The sequence below is a fragment of the Vanacampus margaritifer genome, chromosome 3, assembly GCF_051991255.1.
Source record: "Vanacampus margaritifer isolate UIUO_Vmar chromosome 3, RoL_Vmar_1.0, whole genome shotgun sequence".
In the NCBI taxonomy this organism is placed as follows: domain Eukaryota; kingdom Metazoa; phylum Chordata; class Actinopteri; order Syngnathiformes; family Syngnathidae; genus Vanacampus; species Vanacampus margaritifer.
Genome location: NC_135434.1, coordinates 9009351 through 9027047, shown reverse-complemented (window position 1 = coordinate 9027047; position 17697 = coordinate 9009351). Strand labels below are relative to the sequence as shown.

The 17697-nt window shown below is 41.8% G+C and overlaps 1 protein-coding gene across 2 annotated transcripts in view; it reads right to left on the bottom strand.

The window, feature by feature from the left end:
- Window positions 1–1615: 1615 nt before the first annotated feature.
- The window catches only part of LOC144048935 (A disintegrin and metalloproteinase with thrombospondin motifs 12-like), a 28040-nt gene continuing 11958 nt past the window's right edge, over window positions 1616–17697 (bottom strand). For both annotated transcript variants that reach the window (XM_077561434.1, XM_077561435.1), the window contains exons 6-24: window positions 17466–17590; window positions 17227–17376; window positions 15004–15147; window positions 13833–13977; window positions 13405–13497; window positions 13179–13324; window positions 12934–13103; window positions 12419–12552; window positions 12130–12250; window positions 10450–10694; window positions 10160–10301; window positions 8512–8638; window positions 8234–8444; window positions 7179–8162; window positions 5731–5883; window positions 5489–5665; window positions 5267–5413; window positions 4084–4237; window positions 1616–4016 (exon numbers count right to left, since the gene is read on the bottom strand). In XM_077561434.1, coding sequence (XP_077417560.1) covers window positions 3901–4016; window positions 4084–4237; window positions 5267–5413; window positions 5489–5665; window positions 5731–5883; window positions 7179–8162; window positions 8234–8444; window positions 8512–8638; window positions 10160–10301; window positions 10450–10694; window positions 12130–12250; window positions 12419–12552; window positions 12934–13103; window positions 13179–13324; window positions 13405–13497; window positions 13833–13977; window positions 15004–15147; window positions 17227–17376; window positions 17466–17590 — 3684 coding nt within the window. In that variant the 3' untranslated portion in view covers window positions 1616–3900. The remainder of the gene's footprint in view (window positions 4017–4083; window positions 4238–5266; window positions 5414–5488; window positions 5666–5730; window positions 5884–7178; window positions 8163–8233; window positions 8445–8511; window positions 8639–10159; window positions 10302–10449; window positions 10695–12129; window positions 12251–12418; window positions 12553–12933; window positions 13104–13178; window positions 13325–13404; window positions 13498–13832; window positions 13978–15003; window positions 15148–17226; window positions 17377–17465; window positions 17591–17697) is intronic.

The window sequence follows — 17697 nt, the reverse complement described above, 5'->3', positions numbered from 1 at the left end:
TAAATGCACTTTCACCAATAACCAATCACTGCATATGACTCAGTGTTGCTATTATAAGTCATGTTTTATGGGGTATACAGTAGTTTTTAATAGTACTTGAGATCTCAACATGGGATCACATCTCTCTCTCTCTGATTTTGTTGATATATTTTTTTCATCAGCAATGACAACTAAACAACATCTAACTTCCTCTGACTTGTGCATCAGTTAGTCAGGTATACTGGATTACAGTATACGGACTTACCATAATGCGCTTCTATAAGGTAACAGTGAGCATGCTAACATTTAATGTAAATTGCACCTTTCTTGTTTCATGTAGTTCAGTTAATAAGATGTAGGACATTTTGTACCCCTTATTTTTGTTATTGCAAAATAAGTTGTCAGCTGATGCAGAGCACTAAATGTAACATATGCGGGAACATTTCTAAAGCAGTATAAAAAAAAATTGCGGTTGACATTGTTATGACACCATTAAATGCTCTATTTACGACACCGACGTCAGTATACTATACGGCCGTATGGATGCCGCAAGAGTGGAAATGTTTGACCAAAATGAGACCCGTAGCAAGTCTTAATAAAAGCGCAAGTAAAAGAGAAACATCAAACCAGGGAAATGCTTAATTTTCTGGAGCTCGCTTTTTTCCCACAGATTATGACTACAATTAGCGTAATAGTGGATTATATTGTAAAACATTTGTTTTATTTTTTTTCTATGTCGGTCCATCAAAATATGTCTTTGTGAAAAGTTCAAAATAAGGTTGCTGCAAAAAAAAAAAGTATCCAATTCATCAACTTCGACTCAACTTTCATTATATTATACTGTAGTCGACTACAAAAAAAAAATATCTTTAACTCTTTGACTGCCAGACGTCTTCAGAAAAGGGATGCCGTGGGTGCCAGCCGATTTAAGCATTTTGACTGATCTTTCAAGGTCCACAGAAAATGTTGTGTTTGGACTATGGAAACACACATACTACCAAATGAAAGATTGGACTCTCATCTTTCATCAGAAAAAAAAGTTTGTTTCTACCTTATTCCGTTTTTCAGTAATCAACAATAGAAAATGGTTAGTTTCACCTCTGTTTTGAAACAAACGTCTTTTAACGTCTTTGGCACTCCTCCATAGAATTTTACGAAACGTTATTTAACGTTTTTGGCAGTCAAAGAGTTAATTGTTAAACCCCCCCATTGTGCAATCATGGTCAGGTGAAGCAACATTTGGTGACATAACAAAACAAGAGCTGGTGTTAGGTAATGCAGATGGGTGCCTTTTGCTTCATCACGGTAACAAACATACACACACAACATGCACGATCACTGTTTGCTTGGAGGAGTCCATCCTCCACATTGACCTGGCATTGTGTTACTCCTTCCGTTACTGCTGACTAACTCTTGGCGTCTGGCTTGAATGACAGCAGTCGGGCCATATGAGGTGGTGGCGTGTCATTCCGTGTCCTGCAGTCTGGCGCAAGAGGAACCAAGGAGACAAAATGTGGGCTCGATGAAACTGATCCCTGAACCTGAGCTCTGTGCCGCTCAGGCTGTTGTTACACATCTTGCAACATATTAGGCAACAGTGGCCTTCCAAGGAAAAGACATCACAAAGCACACCAAGGTCTTTAAGGATCACATTTATTGCTATGGAACCACATGCCTGACATTGGTATGTACAAGATTATAAAAACACAGTAGCCATCTTTTGAGGGACTTGAGAGGGATGACCCGCAACGCCTCTTTGTCATTGGTCACTTTCTCACCAGAAGAGCACCACAGTTCAACTACAGAATTCTGCAGGTCACGTAACAGAAGTACAGTTGAAACTTTTTTTCCCCCCACACAGTGCTAACGTAACATTGAAGAGCACAATTAAGAATACTATACTAAATAAGCATATTGTTGCTATTAACAGTATATATATATATAAAATAAAAAAAAGAGGTAAAAAAACATTATGTACATTCTGCTTGTACCAGTTTCAAATAGAACATGTATTTTGCACATAAGATAAAGCACCTTTGATGGACAGAAGGTTCTTAAAAATAGGCCATACGCCAGTCGGCACTCTTGAATTGCAGCGTCTGCACCCAAAACATCCCACTCTTGATGATGCCACTCAACAATACACAATTAAAGGGGAAGTCAACCCCCCCCCAAAAAAAAATTCTCGACAATAACATTGTTCTCTGTAAACCCACTAGTCAAAATATGGAATTTTGGTTAATATTGCGTGAGTGGAATATGACTTAAGCAGCAAAATCCAGCATTTTTTTCTCCAACCAATATCAGAAGGCGGCCATTTTGTCACTTGCTGAGTGAAAATCACAGTTGCTAAGTTCTCAGGCTACAACCAATCACAGCTCAGCTTCAGAAAACAGGCAAGCTGTGATTGGTCGTTGCCTGGCTGAGCAACTCCGATGTAATCTTGAGTCGACAGCTAGTGGCAAAATGGCCGCCACCTGAGATGGATAAAGACGGCTGGATTTTGCTTCATAACTCATATTCCACAAATGTAATATTAATCAGAATATCATGTTTAGACTGGTGAGGTCACATATAACGTAGCATTGTCAAGAAATGTTTAAGTGGGGCACACAAATGCAAAATTTTAACTTTCCATCTATTGTGATCAAAACTAGCTAAGGTCCAATTTTTGCATGCCCATAAAAGATTATCCTGAGCGGTTACCTAGTGGTGTCAGCTGTGTTCAGAGTGATTTTTCATTTACGGTCTGCTTGCAAAACTGTCAGGGTTAACGTTCATAAATGGGAAGCCTATTCAATTGCTCACAATCCCAAAAAAAACTAATCCTTGTGTGTGTGCTCAACAACCAGTTCAGGATTTGTCTGATGACGATTTGGTTGCGTGTGTGTAGGAGCAATAGGCACACATGCTTGTTTCCTTGTCACGATTTAGAAATGGGTTAAGATGTTAAAAATCGCTACGCGTGTACCCCGATTTACACAACTGCAATTATTATTCAGTATTCTAAATGAAAATACAGTGGAACCTTTAATGTCCAAAAGGTTTACCGGTCACACTATTGGGAATTTGGAAGCTCCAATCAAGTGCTCTGTCTTTGGCTATGTTGCGGCATCACCAATAATAATAATAATAATAGACAGTTATTTGTCGTTGAAGGGTAAATCATTTTTCCACATTTTATCTGTAAAGTGGAAGTTTTCAATAAAACACTTTTTTAAAACAAATTTTTAAAACTATCAGTATAACCTGACAGAAATAGATTAGTCAAATTATCTGTTAAAAAAAAACCCTCTAACATGACTTTTAAGAAAACCACTGCGCATACCCACTTACTTGTTACCTTGGGTTAGAGAAGTAAGGCCATGTTATTCAAATCGTGTTAACAGTTTTAACTCTTTGACTGCCAGACGTTTTCAGAAAAGGGATGCCGTGGGTGCCAGTCGATTTAAGCATTTTGACTGATCTTTCAAGGTCCACAGAAAATTATGTGTTTGGACTATGGAAACACACACTCTCATCGTTCATCAGAAAAAAAAAGTTTGTTTCTACCTTATTCCGTTTTTCAGTAATCAACAATAGAAAATGGTTAGTTTCACCTCTGTTTTGAAACAAACGTCTTTTAACGTCTTTGGCACTCCTCCATAGGATTTTACTAAACGTTATTTAACGCTTTTGGCAGTCAAATAGTTAATACTGCGACCCCCCCCCCCCCATATTTCTATTTCCATGATTTCTTATAGGAAAATTAATTCTAAATCCGCTCAAACTGGAGGCCGACCAGCGTTCCAAATACCGACTGTGTTGGACTTTAAAGGTTCCAGTGCATGTCAAACGTTCCATGTTTCACATGTAGTCATGAGGTACAAATATGTAGCTGCAGTAGTAGGAGGAGGCACAACGAGATAGGGTGTACCCGTCTTATGACTTGCAGGTGCTACAACATTGTCTTTGCACCGACCTGAGAGAGCATCGGCCCAACAGCTTCAGCTTGTCGCAGAAGCGAGAGGACATTGTGTTCTTCTTGCAAACTGGGCCTGACAAATAAGGAAAGAGGCTTATTCGTAGTCGGAGGAGTCGGAAATCAAGAGTTGCGTAACAAACCTGTAGTGGTCCGGCATTCTTGCGTATTACATTTCCTGAGCGCTTCTGGTTTGGGCATCTTCTCGCACTTGCTGTCTGGCATGACACCAGAATCCTCGACATTCACGCAGATGACGTCACGCTGCTGCTGACCTCCTCCGCAGCTCACGGAGCACTGTAAAGTCAAAACATACACTTTTCCAACCAGAAGTCTCCTTAAGTCCTCGTTACAGTCAAAGGTAGGGAAAGTACTCACACTCAGTGCTTAAGTAAAAGTACAGATATTTACGTAAATAAGTACAGCCTAAAATGTACTTTACGTGCAAAAGTTAACATTTATTTTTACCACCAGTCATATACAATACTCGTTTTGATGACTTGCCAAAATTGTTTCCCTTTTATTCAAATAGGGCTCGTAGCCTACGAGGAAGAAGAAAAAAACAATCCTATCATGTCACATGTTGTTAAGAGCTAGCTCGACTTTTATATTATCCCCCCCAAAAAAGTGCTGATAGCTTGGCTAGCTTTGTGATTACGTAACAAAAAAAAAAATCATTAGCATGATAACAGAAAAAAAACACTTCTGATTGTATAAAACGAATCCTGCTGACATTTCCCACATGTTGGAGCTGTGAAAATATAACTTTTTAATGCCTCCGGTGGCTTGAGTGTGCCGCACTAGCTACCAGTTAGCTTGCACGCTAACAGCCTTCTAGGGCTCTCTTAGCTTGCAGATGGGCAGCGGGCTTGTCCGCAGCATCACCTCTTTGCTTGCGAATTTATAAGTGACACCGAGCTGTTATGTAAATTGCGGTATCCGGGGAAGATGCATTTTCAGGTTGTAGGCATAGTTAGCTAGCTAGCTAGCTACGCTGTAGTGGTAGAAATGAGCCGATTAGTAATAACTTGTGCTGGATAACCACTGATGTGAAGGAAGATGCTCAAGTTTGCCGACTACGCTACACCGAAGTGCGTCACTAGCCACCATTTTAGCTTCACACCCCTAAAAATCTGAAATAGTGTCTCACAATTGAGCCTGACAAAGAAAGGAGTAGAAAGTACAGATATCGCTTTTCAAATGTATGGAGTAAAAGTACAAAGTCATCCTTAATTGAGTTTTTTTCTGACAAAGAGTATAGTCACAAACTAGCATTTGTCCTTCCCACCACTGCTTATAAATTTGAATTTTTCGACTATCACAGACCTGCTCCCACTCTTCCGTCCTCCAGTTGGTGCAAGGTTTCAAACTGCATGACTCTGTGCTGTTTGGCCTCGGTGTTGCACCACAACCTTGAGGCACTGGACAGTACACCAACCGCTCGCGCATTCCCTCTCCACAGCTTCCAGGGCACTAAGGCAGATATATTCATGGCTTTTTTTTATAAAGCAGGGTGCATTGAGCATTGATACAGCAAAGACGCATTACCGGTCCCCAGGGTGACACACTCCAGTCCGCACAGGCCTTATGGGGACAAGTCAAAGTACTGACGGGTTTGCTGGACACCGCCTGACAGTGGAACGGCCTAAGAGGACGGTGATTCTGGGAATCGACACACTGGACATCCCGGTACCGCTTTCCCACCACTGCACAGTTCTCTGGACACTGTGGACAACACCGCAGTCCTTGTACACAGACAAGTATGGGATTCAAGTCCTGGTGGATGTTACCTTGCTCCAGCTACCACTTTGCCAGGTGGCACATGGCTGAAGATGACAAGTTCGAGCAGGCTCGGGTTTCTTGGTGCTGGCACAGTCCTCGTCCTTCTGGGAACTGCATGTGACCTTTCTCCATATTGCGCCGATTCCACATGTGGTTGAGCACTGGAGTGGGGAAGAGAAGGAGTCTCGGTTGAATCTCAGACAGCGCATGCTCACGTAACAGATTTGGTAAGTGAATATGTTCATCCACTTTTCATACCTTTTATCCAGGGAAACTAGAGGAGTGGTCCTCAAACTAGGCCTGGCTCCCTACTTACTTTTCTTTAAAAATATTCTCATAAATTTACAACTGCTTTTCTCTAAACATATAAATAATAGTGGTACACATGGATGTTATATTTATACCAGCAAACTTATACCAATTTTCCACTACACAGGGATCAGCGCAGTTTGGCTGTTCTGTTTTGTTGTTTTCCACAAAATAGTCTCTCATAAAACTGCGGGAATCACGCCGCGTTGAACGCATCAGTTGGAATGAGACATGCTAATAAACAACAATGGAGAAAAACGAAAGTCTCCCATTAGCAAAGTGGTTACTGCGTATTATAACACTACAGTGCCCCGTGATAAAGTATAGCAACAGGCTAAAGTAGCATTAGCATGTGCATTTATTTTTGTCCTTTCAATGAATCGACTTGACTATTTGGTACTAGAAACAGTCCCAGAATTTGTTAGTTGAGAAGAACCACCATGACCATTTTGACAATTCACACCCAAATTCACACATTCAGACCATTTGTAGTACAAATAGCCGGCGACCAGTCCAGGGTGTGACCCCCGCCTATTGTCCCAAATCAGCTGGTAGGAGAAGCACGTTTGAAAATAGATGTTTGTTTTTTTTAAGGTGGGAGGACAATTGACACAATATAACAGATCATTCTTTCTAACTGTATTTTCTTTGACATATAGACGCTATAACTCAACACAACCTAAAGCCCGTATCTCACTGAGGGGCAAACATTTGGGATGCTAACGAATGTTGATTTCATGTCGTGCTTCGTTCAAGGTCGCAATGTTTCCCAAATGTTCTCTAAAAAGTCTAGTTTTTTTATTGTCGCAAGGAAATTTTGACCCAAATACTGACGCAAAATCAATATTTGGTAGCGTCACAAACGTTCGCCCCTCAGTGGGATATGGGCTTAAAACAAAAACAAAATTATGCCCATTCTGTGTTTGTAAAACTGCTGAAGACGCAAAGTAAGTTTTTACGACCCTGCAAATTTCAGTTTAGTACGATAATAAATAATAATAAAACCTCAAAATAATATTAATGGATTGTGGTCGGCATGAGAACAAGAAGATGTGTTGTTAAAGGTCTTGAACATTGTGACATTTTAAAATTCTGGCATAGCCCTTTATTGGGATGATGTATGATGGTCCTAAATCTCTTCACCCACCTCACTCCAGTTTCCTACAAGCCAGAACACATCCACGCTGACTGGCTCTCTTTGGCCCTGGGTGCGGTGGGGAGGTGGTTGATTCTGGCCCTTGGAGCGGTTCCCTTTGGCCCGGGTGACGTTTTTTTTGGCAGTGACACTTTTCTTGGGTGTCACAGCAGGGTTCTTTATTTTAATAACCTTTATTGTGGTCAGAGGCCACGATGCAGTGCTGAGCCTTGTGGAAGGAGCTTGTGTTGTGTGGAAGCCGGTTTTGGGTGGAACCCAATGTGACTTCAACATGGGAGTAGTTAGAGGAACGTTGCGCATCCGGGCGCCGTATGGGGTGACGCGAGGAGTGCTGTGATGACTGATCTCCGCAGTAGTGTGTGGGGCGAAGGCGGAGGATGTGGTGGCTTCTGCGGTTGTGTGCAGGCTAGGACGACTTGTTTGTAAAGTGGGTGTGATGATTACATGCGGCACCGGCGTGGTTGATTTAAGAGGATTTCTGAACCAAGTTGTACCGACGTCCAGGTCAATGATGCCCTCCTCCTCTCGTGTCCTTTCTTCTGTGATGTAGTCATAACCAGGAACGTTCATCACCACATTGGGTGTGCTTCCGTCCTCGCTGTCCGCTCGCTCATCAGATTCTGTGTTAGGTTCACTTGGATTTTCCCCTCCTTCATTTGTCTTCTTACTGACATCATAATGATCAATGTATGGAATTTTAGAGGTTAATGATGTAGTAGTAGTTGTAGCTGTGGCTGAGGTACTCGTAGGAGCGCCGGTGGAGGAGGAAGGCTTAGCAGGGTGTTTCTTTGGCGGGTAAACGCGGCGGTATTTTGGAGGAGGCCCAGGTTGTCGGTAAAGACTCGAACTGGGGCAGCTCTGCAGAGCGCACAGTGATCTGGTGCGTGGTTTGGTAGCAAGGTCACAGTTTTTTTGGGGCGCTAATGCACACGTCACATTGCGGGATCGGACACCTCCTCCGCATGTCACTGGACACTGGAGAGAAGACAGAAGACTGATTACGATGTGGTAGAAAGACGTCGGCCGGGAAGGGAAGTACGACTTACTTCTTCCCAGAGTCCAACAACCCAGTCCTGACCGCAGGGCACATCTCTATTGCACGGCACGACAGGTTTGGGTTTAAGCAGCTGCTTGCACTCCACAGGATGAAGCACCCTCTCCTCACCAGAAACTGTGCGGACGCAGAGCACCGTACGCTTCCGCAAACCTTCCGGTCCACAGGCGGCCGTGCACTGCTGCCAACCTCCGACCCACCACCTGAGGATGAAAGGAAACCCAGCGGTGAAAAGGTTGCTTAGGGATGAGACCAATCAGGAGGACAAACCTGGCAGGGCAGTCCATGTTCTTACACTTGCGGTGTCGGTCTTCTGGACGGATCTCTGGGTCACACAGAGACTCGTCTACAACGCCTACGTCCATCTCAAAGCAGCGCGCAGGCTGCTGCTGTTCACCTAAGACGGACAGGAGGTTATAGGGTCTGATAACACTTAAGCCTATAAAAATAAACCGCAATCCTCCTACTAACATGTAAGTAAAGCAGAACAAAAGCAAAGATGAGCACTAACAGAATGCATACCTGCACCAAGTCTCTGGGATGCATGCCTGGATCTAAAATTACATGCACTGTAGATCCATAACAGATACCAGACCTTGTTCAAGATCTAATGTCTCGGATCATACAGCATTCTAACAACAGTTGAGTAAAAAAAAAAAAAAAAAAAAAAATTGGAACAAAAAGGGACTCACCCAACTTAAATTAAATGAATTTGGTTGTTTTGTACAAAAATAACCAAAAGAAAAAAAGGGTTGTTTTGTGGGTTATTAATTTGACCCAGATTTATGGGTTAAATTAATCATCCAATGATAGTTAAACGAATAAACGGAGTCCCTCAAGTTACGGCGGAGTTCCGTTCCTACGCTGGCAATGTAACCCGAATTTCGACTTACGGTAAGTCGGATTTCCCCGTTAAATCGGTATTTACATCAAAATGATTTGTACAGTAAGAAAAAAATATATACATATTTGCGCGACCCGGAAGAGCCAATATTTCGTGTTTCCGCACGGACATTCATTGCTGACAGATGGCAGAGCGGAGCGAATTCAAACTTTAACACAGAAATGTGGCGCGCCAGATGGCGGGCCAACCTGTTCGATGGACGTCCGTTGCTGGAGGTAACAACAACACAACTTTAAAATGGCGTGATTACTTTAGGAAATGAATGAAAAAGAAGGTGCTACGGACGAGGCACGGACGCGGTAAAGTCGAAACGACGTAGATCGTGTACGATGTAACTTGAGGACTACCTGAAAAACAACAACCCAATTTAGGGTTATTCATTTGAACAACCTCTTTGGATCAAATGAATAACCCGACGACGGTTACGCGAATAACACAAAAAGTTGGGTCAAATGAGTAACCTGAAAAAACAACCCGATTTCGGGTTGTTCATTTGACCGAAAGTGTTGGGTCAAATGAATAACATGAAAAAAAAAAAACAATTTAGGGTTATTCATTTGAACAAACTCTTTGGATCAAATGAATAACCCGACGACGGTTACGCGAATAACACAAAAAGTTGGGCCAAATGAGTAACCTGAAAAAACAACCCAATTTCGGGTTGTTCATTTGACCGAAAGTGTTGGGTCAAATGAATAACATGAACAAAAACAACAACCCAATTTTGGGTTATTCATTTGACCTGGTTGGGTCAAATAACCCAAAAAGTTAGGTCAAATGAATAACCCGATGCCGGTTACGTGAATAACCCAAAAAGTTGGGCCTACCCCTTCATTACCCGTGTTTGGGTTATTTTTGACCCAGCTGTATTTAGAGATTTTTCACCCAAATCTGTGCATTTCTATGGTACTGCTGCATAAACATTGACTCTCTGTGTACTTGCACGATGATTTGAGTTTTACCAGTTGATGCCTACGTAAAATAAGACGTATTGCATATAAACACAGGACTGACCTAGTCCACAGGTGGCGCTGCAGTCTGTCCATGCACCATGCCTCCATCTGTAAATCGGTTTGATGACCTCATTTCCTGTCTCTTTGCTCTTCCTAATACTGTACTCGTACTTGAGGCCAGCGTTCTTCTCCTGAAACAACAACTGAACAATCGCATTGACGATGAGGCAAAGACGTTCCAGTTTACCTAACAAAATGGAAGTATGGCTTGTTAAAAAGTTAGCTCTTCTATATATCCTATGTACACATTTGCCTTGACACACTTCAAGCAGTGTCTTTGGATAAGCGTACCTGGAGCATGACTGGCTCCTTGGTGGGCCCGGGCGCGGTGAGGTTCTCCATGTTCCCTCTACGTTCATAGTAGAAGGTGGTCCCACCGGCCTGGTACTCCCCATTCCACTGGATGATGTAGTTGCCGTTGAGGAAGTAGTCCTCCGAGCCCTGTCTCCTCAGAGCCAGGAAGTTACCTGCCTCCTCAGTTTCCTTCACCAGGATGTCCCGGGCCCCCTCAGGTATCACCCCGACGTCCACGTACCCTGTGAGAAACGGGAGGAGGGGAGTCGGAGTCACGGCGAGGTAATGGATGGCCCACCATGGCTGCTGGTGCACGCACATCCAGACTACCACAGCTTCTCTCTGATCTTTAATAGAGGGTGGGCTCAGTCTGTGGAGCTGGTTGGCATGTGTGTGTTCGGCGTGGGGGGGCACTGCCCTGTCTCTGCTTTTTATTGTCTGTGAATGGCGGAGGAGCAAGCAACTGTGAGCGGGTCTGTGGAGTTTAATGATGTTTGTGGGAAGGTGTGTGTGTCTTTCGGAGGAGGGGGCGGTGGCGGTCTTGCGCTTATGTCTAGGCCTTTTGAAGTCTTACACATCTGGCTGGTTATCTGGGAAGGATGCTGTGCCCAACAAGAGAGGGAGAGAACATGGGCACGAGGGACATTCTTTATCCTTTTAGGGCCTTTTTTTTTTATCTTTTAAGGAATCTTTGCTAAGTGCGGATGGTGAGTTACACTTGTTAGCTTTACCAAAATACACACACGGCCCCGGGACAAGAAGAGCAGAACAAAACAGCTGCGCAATCTAAACAGATCGCAGGTGTGTTAATTCTTGAATCCATCTTGCTAAGCTCAGGGATGTGATTTGACCAAAGTGAAATTATCTGAAAATTTAGCCGGGGGTCTGGGGGCCGCTGGCACCCAGCTAGGTCCAGGGCAGTGCCCTGGTGGGGGGACAAGGGGGGCGAAGTACCCCGGAGCTCATGGGTTTTCCGTGTTTAAGTACTTTCAATGCACTCACATGACAAAGAAATAGACAAAACAACAGCATAAATTTTCAATGTATATTGAACTATCCCATATAAAATGGCAGTTTTAGTCAACTCAAAATCAGTCACATTCAAAAACATTGGACTGCCTTTGCTTTTAAAAACTATCACTGAGAATATCATCATATCTAACTAATGTGATTACTAAGTTAACACATAAATAATGTTGAAGAGTTCAAATTTCATGAACAAATAATTGTATCATGACCAAATGAAAAGTAACTCATATTAGAGCATACCACAAATGTCTTTGTTATAGCAGAAGATGTTATCTGTCGGAGTCATGTGCATACACAATGAACTACTAAAAAAATAAAATAAATAAATAAAAATCGGAATTATTTTTTTTTTGGGGGGGGGGGAGATAAAAAAAGCGGAATTCCGCGAATTAGCGGAAAAATCACATCCCTGTAAGCTTTAAAGCAATACAATGATCTACGTATCAGGTCCGGTGAAAGCTTTTCACCAAAAGGCCGCTCACAAAGATATAGTGTGAATACTGGAAATGTCATAATATGATGAGATGTTATCTATAACTGCCTTCTGGGGGAAAGTACAACTTGCGAGCTTAGCCCTTAACCTGTATGACTGAATTGATGCGACTAAATCCAGTCCATGTGTTGAGCTACGCTATGAATTGAACTCACCAAAACCCTCCCCCTCCTCAAATGACTTGTAGACCGTCTTGCAGCTGGTGCCATCACCCAAACACACACCGCAACGATCCTCTACTGCGTTTGAGTCGATGCCGTAGTCGCAGCCCACCTCCTTAGGACAAAAACACGTGTATAAACATCACCAAAGGCTCATCACAGAAGAGTAAAGATGTCTGGGAAACACGCCGCGGATCTGTAGTCGTTTGTTGTTAGCTGCAAGGTGTTTCCTAATTTGCTATACCTCCCCAGTCTCTCTGAGTCTCTTACCCAGCCACACTACCTTGCACACTCCGTTGACGCAGATGTTTCTGGAGTTGTTGTTCATGAAGCACGGCGTTCCGTCCGTCACCGTGTCGAGCATCTTCTCGGAAAAATACTCCGTGTCGGGCCGGCAGTGGAGTTCGCAGGGGTTTACTGCAAAGAGTTGGGGGAAATTTATTGTGCATTTTATTTAATGAACTTAAGAGGCAAAAGTGGGCATCACAGTGAAGAGGGTCAGGGTCGGTTCAAAAATTCAAGTTAAAGCTGTGGTTATTACATTGTAAATGCTGCCCCCTAGTGGAAGACACATTATGGAGGACCAAAAATACCTAAAGAAAATTGAGGGTCTAAGTGTCTGCAGCATGAAATAAATAAATATGAGAGCAGAGCCTTTTATTTATATTATATTTTTTATATCTGTATCTATTTTCACTTTTTTTTAATTATTATTATTTTGACATTTTTGGTCCTCCGTACCACATGGCCTACACACCAACTTGTAAAACTTGTGTGGGGTCCTGTCTGAGTACTCACAGGGGTTAGCCACAGGAATCCACTTGTAGAGCTCATTGTGGTAGGGCACAGTGTCAAACTCGCTGCACAGCATCTCTCTAAAGGTGGGGCTATCGTTCTGGCAGGGTCTTGTGTTACATGTCCGATAACGCTTCCTCTCCCCCGTGCAGTACTTCCCCCCAAATTCCGGCCTTAAGGGAAGAGTCCGATTATTTCATAGTGTGCACATTTTGAATTATAAACATAGACGTAAAATACCATCTTACTTGGGGTTGTCACATTCTCGCTCCGCTGACTGAACTCCAGTCCCACAAGTCCTGGAGCAATGAGACCAAGTCGTCCATTGTCCCCAGCCTCCATTCACCGTCTCGGGCAGCTTGCCCACAATCACACACTCTCCAGAGATACACCACTGAGGTGAAAGCACATGACACTTGGTTATGAGGGGACAAATACAAGCCGGAAACATCCTGAAGGTGTTTGCACTTCTACCTTCTCTGGCCCACAACGAGTCCCGTCAATGGGCGAGTCCAGTTTGGAGCGACAGGAGCCGTTCACCGAGCACCAAAGAATCTGGCAAATGTTCTAAATATTGACATAAATCAGCAGCAATTAGACTCAGTGGTGGGTGGTCGGGACCATCAAGGCCTTCACTCATTGCCTATCAGAGGCACTGAACTACATTTACAATACAGCCTAAATTAATGCTTTTGTCATGTTATTGGATAAATATTGATTCTGAACTGCATCAGATGGTTGCATTTTTGGATAGTATTGATGATTTCTATAACTGTGATGCAATACACTGTTTTTACTAAAAAGTAGATTAAGTCAGTCAAAGCCCTGGCACCAAATGTAGTGTCTCTCACTTAACAGTATATGATTCACTTTTAAAAATTGATCTCACTGTGGTTACTTACTTCCACCTCGTGGCAGTAGGTGGCGTTGGGCCCGTACTGTAGCTGACACTGGTGGTGCGTTGTGTAGCGAACACCAAGGCGTGCCAAAGGGGTGGTGAGGTCTCTTTTGGAAGGACGATCGTCCAGACAGAAACCCCAACCACGACTGACAGAGAAGACAATATGACGTAAAAAGGCTTCATATGATTCATGGAGAAAAAAAAAGCATACAAAAATATTGATGTACTGGAAGATAAGGGGTTAGGCTATTAGATGCACTCTAAAAACAGTAACCCAATTTGGGTAAAAAAATAGACCAATCCACTACCTGGGTCAATTTGACCTAATTTTCTAGGCATAAACAACGCCCCAAAATTGTGTCGTTTTGTAAAAAATAGTTCAAAATAATCCAATTTTATGGGGTTTTGTTCAAAACAACACTGAAAATTGGGTCAAATTGATCTAAATAGTGTTAATTGTTCCATTTTTGACTCAAACTGAAAATCGATGGGTCAGAAATAACCCAAATTTAAAAACATTTGGGTCAGAAATAACCCAATTTGGGTCAATAATGCACTGGTCCACTACTTGGGTCAATTTGTCCAAAGTAAGTTATCCTGTTTATTTGTTTTTGTTCAAAAGGAGCCAATTTTGTTCATTCATTCATTGTACAAAATGACCAATTTTGAGGGGTTTTGTGCAAAGTAAATCAGAAGATGGGTCAAATTGACCTGAGTAGTGGAGTGGCTGTTTTTTTCTTTTTCTTTTGTGTTGTTGCTGTTGTTGTGTTTTTTTTAACCTAATTTCGGCAAAAAATGGACTGATCCACTTCTTGTTGTTTTGTGCAAAGCAACTCAAATTGACCCGAGTAGTGGATCGGTCCTTTTATTCTTTTTTGTGCCAAAATTGGGTTATTTTTGACCCGACTGATTTTACAGTGTGGTTGGATGGTATAATCATTTTATAGTAGAATCTTTGCATGTGTACATTTTTGCCATGAAGATATCCAAAGGGTTTTAAATTTGAGGACAATACAAGGGTTTACTGTAAAATATACCTCAAAGACCATAAATTGACTTGACTTCAAAAGTTAGGACATAGAACAATAATCCCTGAAGGACCTAAGAAGAAGCCAACTAAGTTGAGGGCTTTTGCTTGGAAAGACAAGACTGAATATGAATGGGGGGCTCACTCGAGGAAGCGTGTGATGTAGTCCTTGGAGCAGGACGACCAAGTGAGAGGTGAACTGTCATACATCAGCTGTCTGGACATGATGAAGGGGTGCCTCCCTCCCACCTCGCAGTCGTTCCCTTGGCCGTCGTGATGGATTCCAAAGCTGCGCTCAAGCATAGCCGACAAGAAGAACAACTGTACTTTTACGGGAATTCTTTTCATTCGCTCGTATTGTATGCTGTCATGCTGCCAGACCTAAACTGCTCATTTCAATCCAAGTTCACTTCATTTGATCTTCTATTCTCTGACAAATGCCTTATTAGGTACAGTATTAGGTATTTGTGTCTAATACAACGTGAATTCCAGATTCAGACTGGGTTTCATTATCAACTGTATACAAGTATACAGTGGATATATAAAGTCTACACACCCCTGGTTAAGTGGCAGTTTTTTTTGTGAAAAACCTTCCATCAACATTCAAACTCATTTTAAATAGGAGACATTACACACCTGCCACCATTAAAGTACATCTGATTAACCCCAGGTTAGTTTCAGCTGTTCTAGTTGGCTTTTCCTGACAATTTTTTAATATATTTTTTGCTTTGAAGATTTTGTACTTATTGGAACGGCTCAAACTGTAAGGCCCCACCCAATTCCAGCTGGAAAAAAAACATCCCCAAAAGCATGATTCTGTTTCACTTTATGTGATGAGAAGTGATATGTGCGATAAAATACAATCAAATAAAATATTCAAACTCATTTTAAATAGGAGACATTACACACCTGCCACCATTAAAGTACATCTGATTAACCCCAGGTTAGTTTCAGCTGTTCGAGTTGGCTTTTCCTGACAATTTTTTAATATATTTTTTGCTTTGAAGATTTTGTACTAATTGGAACGGCTCAAACTGTAAGGCCCCACCCAATTCCAGCTGGAAAAAAAACATCCCCAAAAGCATGATTCTGTTTCACTTTATGTGATGAGAAGTGATATGTGCGATAAAATACAATCAAATAAAATATAAATCAAAATAAATAAATATATAAAATCAATGTTGCTTTTGGCCTCTTGTAACATCCATGACCAGTTTTCTTTTCTTCTTTTCATCAATTTTGGAAGGACCTCAAATTCAAGGTCATGTCACTGTCACGTCACATATTTTCACCACGGAGTTAGTTAACAAAAACTAACGAAAAAACTAAAACTAAAATAAATAAAAAAATTAAAAAAATGTTAACGAAATAAAATAAAAACAAAAACGCTTTTTAAAAAACGAAAAGTAACTGAAACTACATTTTATGTTAACAAAATTAACTAAAACTAAATATAATTAAAGTGAAAATGTCCTTTGTTTTAGTCTTTTGTAATTAATTAAATACATGAGCCTTTGGGGATGATTTTAAGTATATTTATTTTTGAAAGTGTGTCGGACAGAAGTGATGTCATCTAGCAGCAGCCAATAGAAAAGCACCTTCGGATGATGTCGCTCCTTGGCGCCAAATTTGCCTGCTTGACTTTTGGCTCCAATGGCTTGGCTCGCTAGCTTTTTCATTTAACTCAGCCGAAATGGAACGCTAGGTAAGAGATGTGTTACTTTTTTTCATTTTACCATGGTGTGTATTAAATATTGAGCACAAGTAATACACATTCAAAAAACTAACAAACTAAAACTAAGCATTAAAAAAAAAAAAACCTAATAGAACAATCCTGAACACTAACTAAATTTTAAAAACAAAATGAAATAAAAACTAACTGAAATGAAAATTCCAAAACTATAATAACCCTGGTGATGACTGCCTTCATTGTGTGTGTGTGTTACACTGTACTGTATATTTAATTCCTCTGAAGTTCATTTGTGCCCTGATTCCTGTAAGATGTGACTGAAATGTCAGGAAAATCCTACTAAAACAGCTTAAATGTTTATTTTTTATTTTTTGTTAAGGCAGGTGTTTTTTGACTCCCATTTAATGAGTTTGAACGTGATTGGTCAATTCTATAGTCCTTTTATTTTGACACCACTAAAAAGGGTCCTGTGGAGTTTAATATAGAGACTATACTGTAGATTAGAACTGATGGGATATGAGTGGCCACACAGGACAGCATCCTCCAACAAATAAGAAAAGAAAGCTGCATTTGAAGGAACCGTCTTTGGGACAACCATCGCACAATGTTATGGCTTCATAGTCCTTCAAATGCCCTGAACTATGTCCACGACACACACACACACACACACGCACGCACCTATGGCCCATCTCGTGGGCAATCGTGAATGCCACCGGCAAGCCCGAATCCTCGTTGATGTTGCAGCTGCGGTGCGGTTGGCACATCCCAGAGAGGTGAGACAGACCTAAGGTCTCGCAAGGTTGATTCATTCCTGCGCAGATGTCCTTCCTGGGAGCCCAAACAACAAGACATTTGGAACATTTGACTCTTATAACAAACTTCATTCTCAAACCATATTGTGTGTTTGCATTCCTTGCCTGGTGACCAACACAGCCAGGTCGTGATGCGCGGGATGCGTGTCACTCTGTGGATTTAAGTTCTTCTGCCAGGCACAGAAGCTGGACAGAGTGGTGTCCGCGTGGTGGACGATTTTAAGGCCTTTCTGCGTGGTCGGAAATATCATTAAAACAGCCGCTTAAATTATGATAAATAAAATAATCAATATGACATATGGCGTCAAAATAGGTTCGGATACATTATCAATGAATT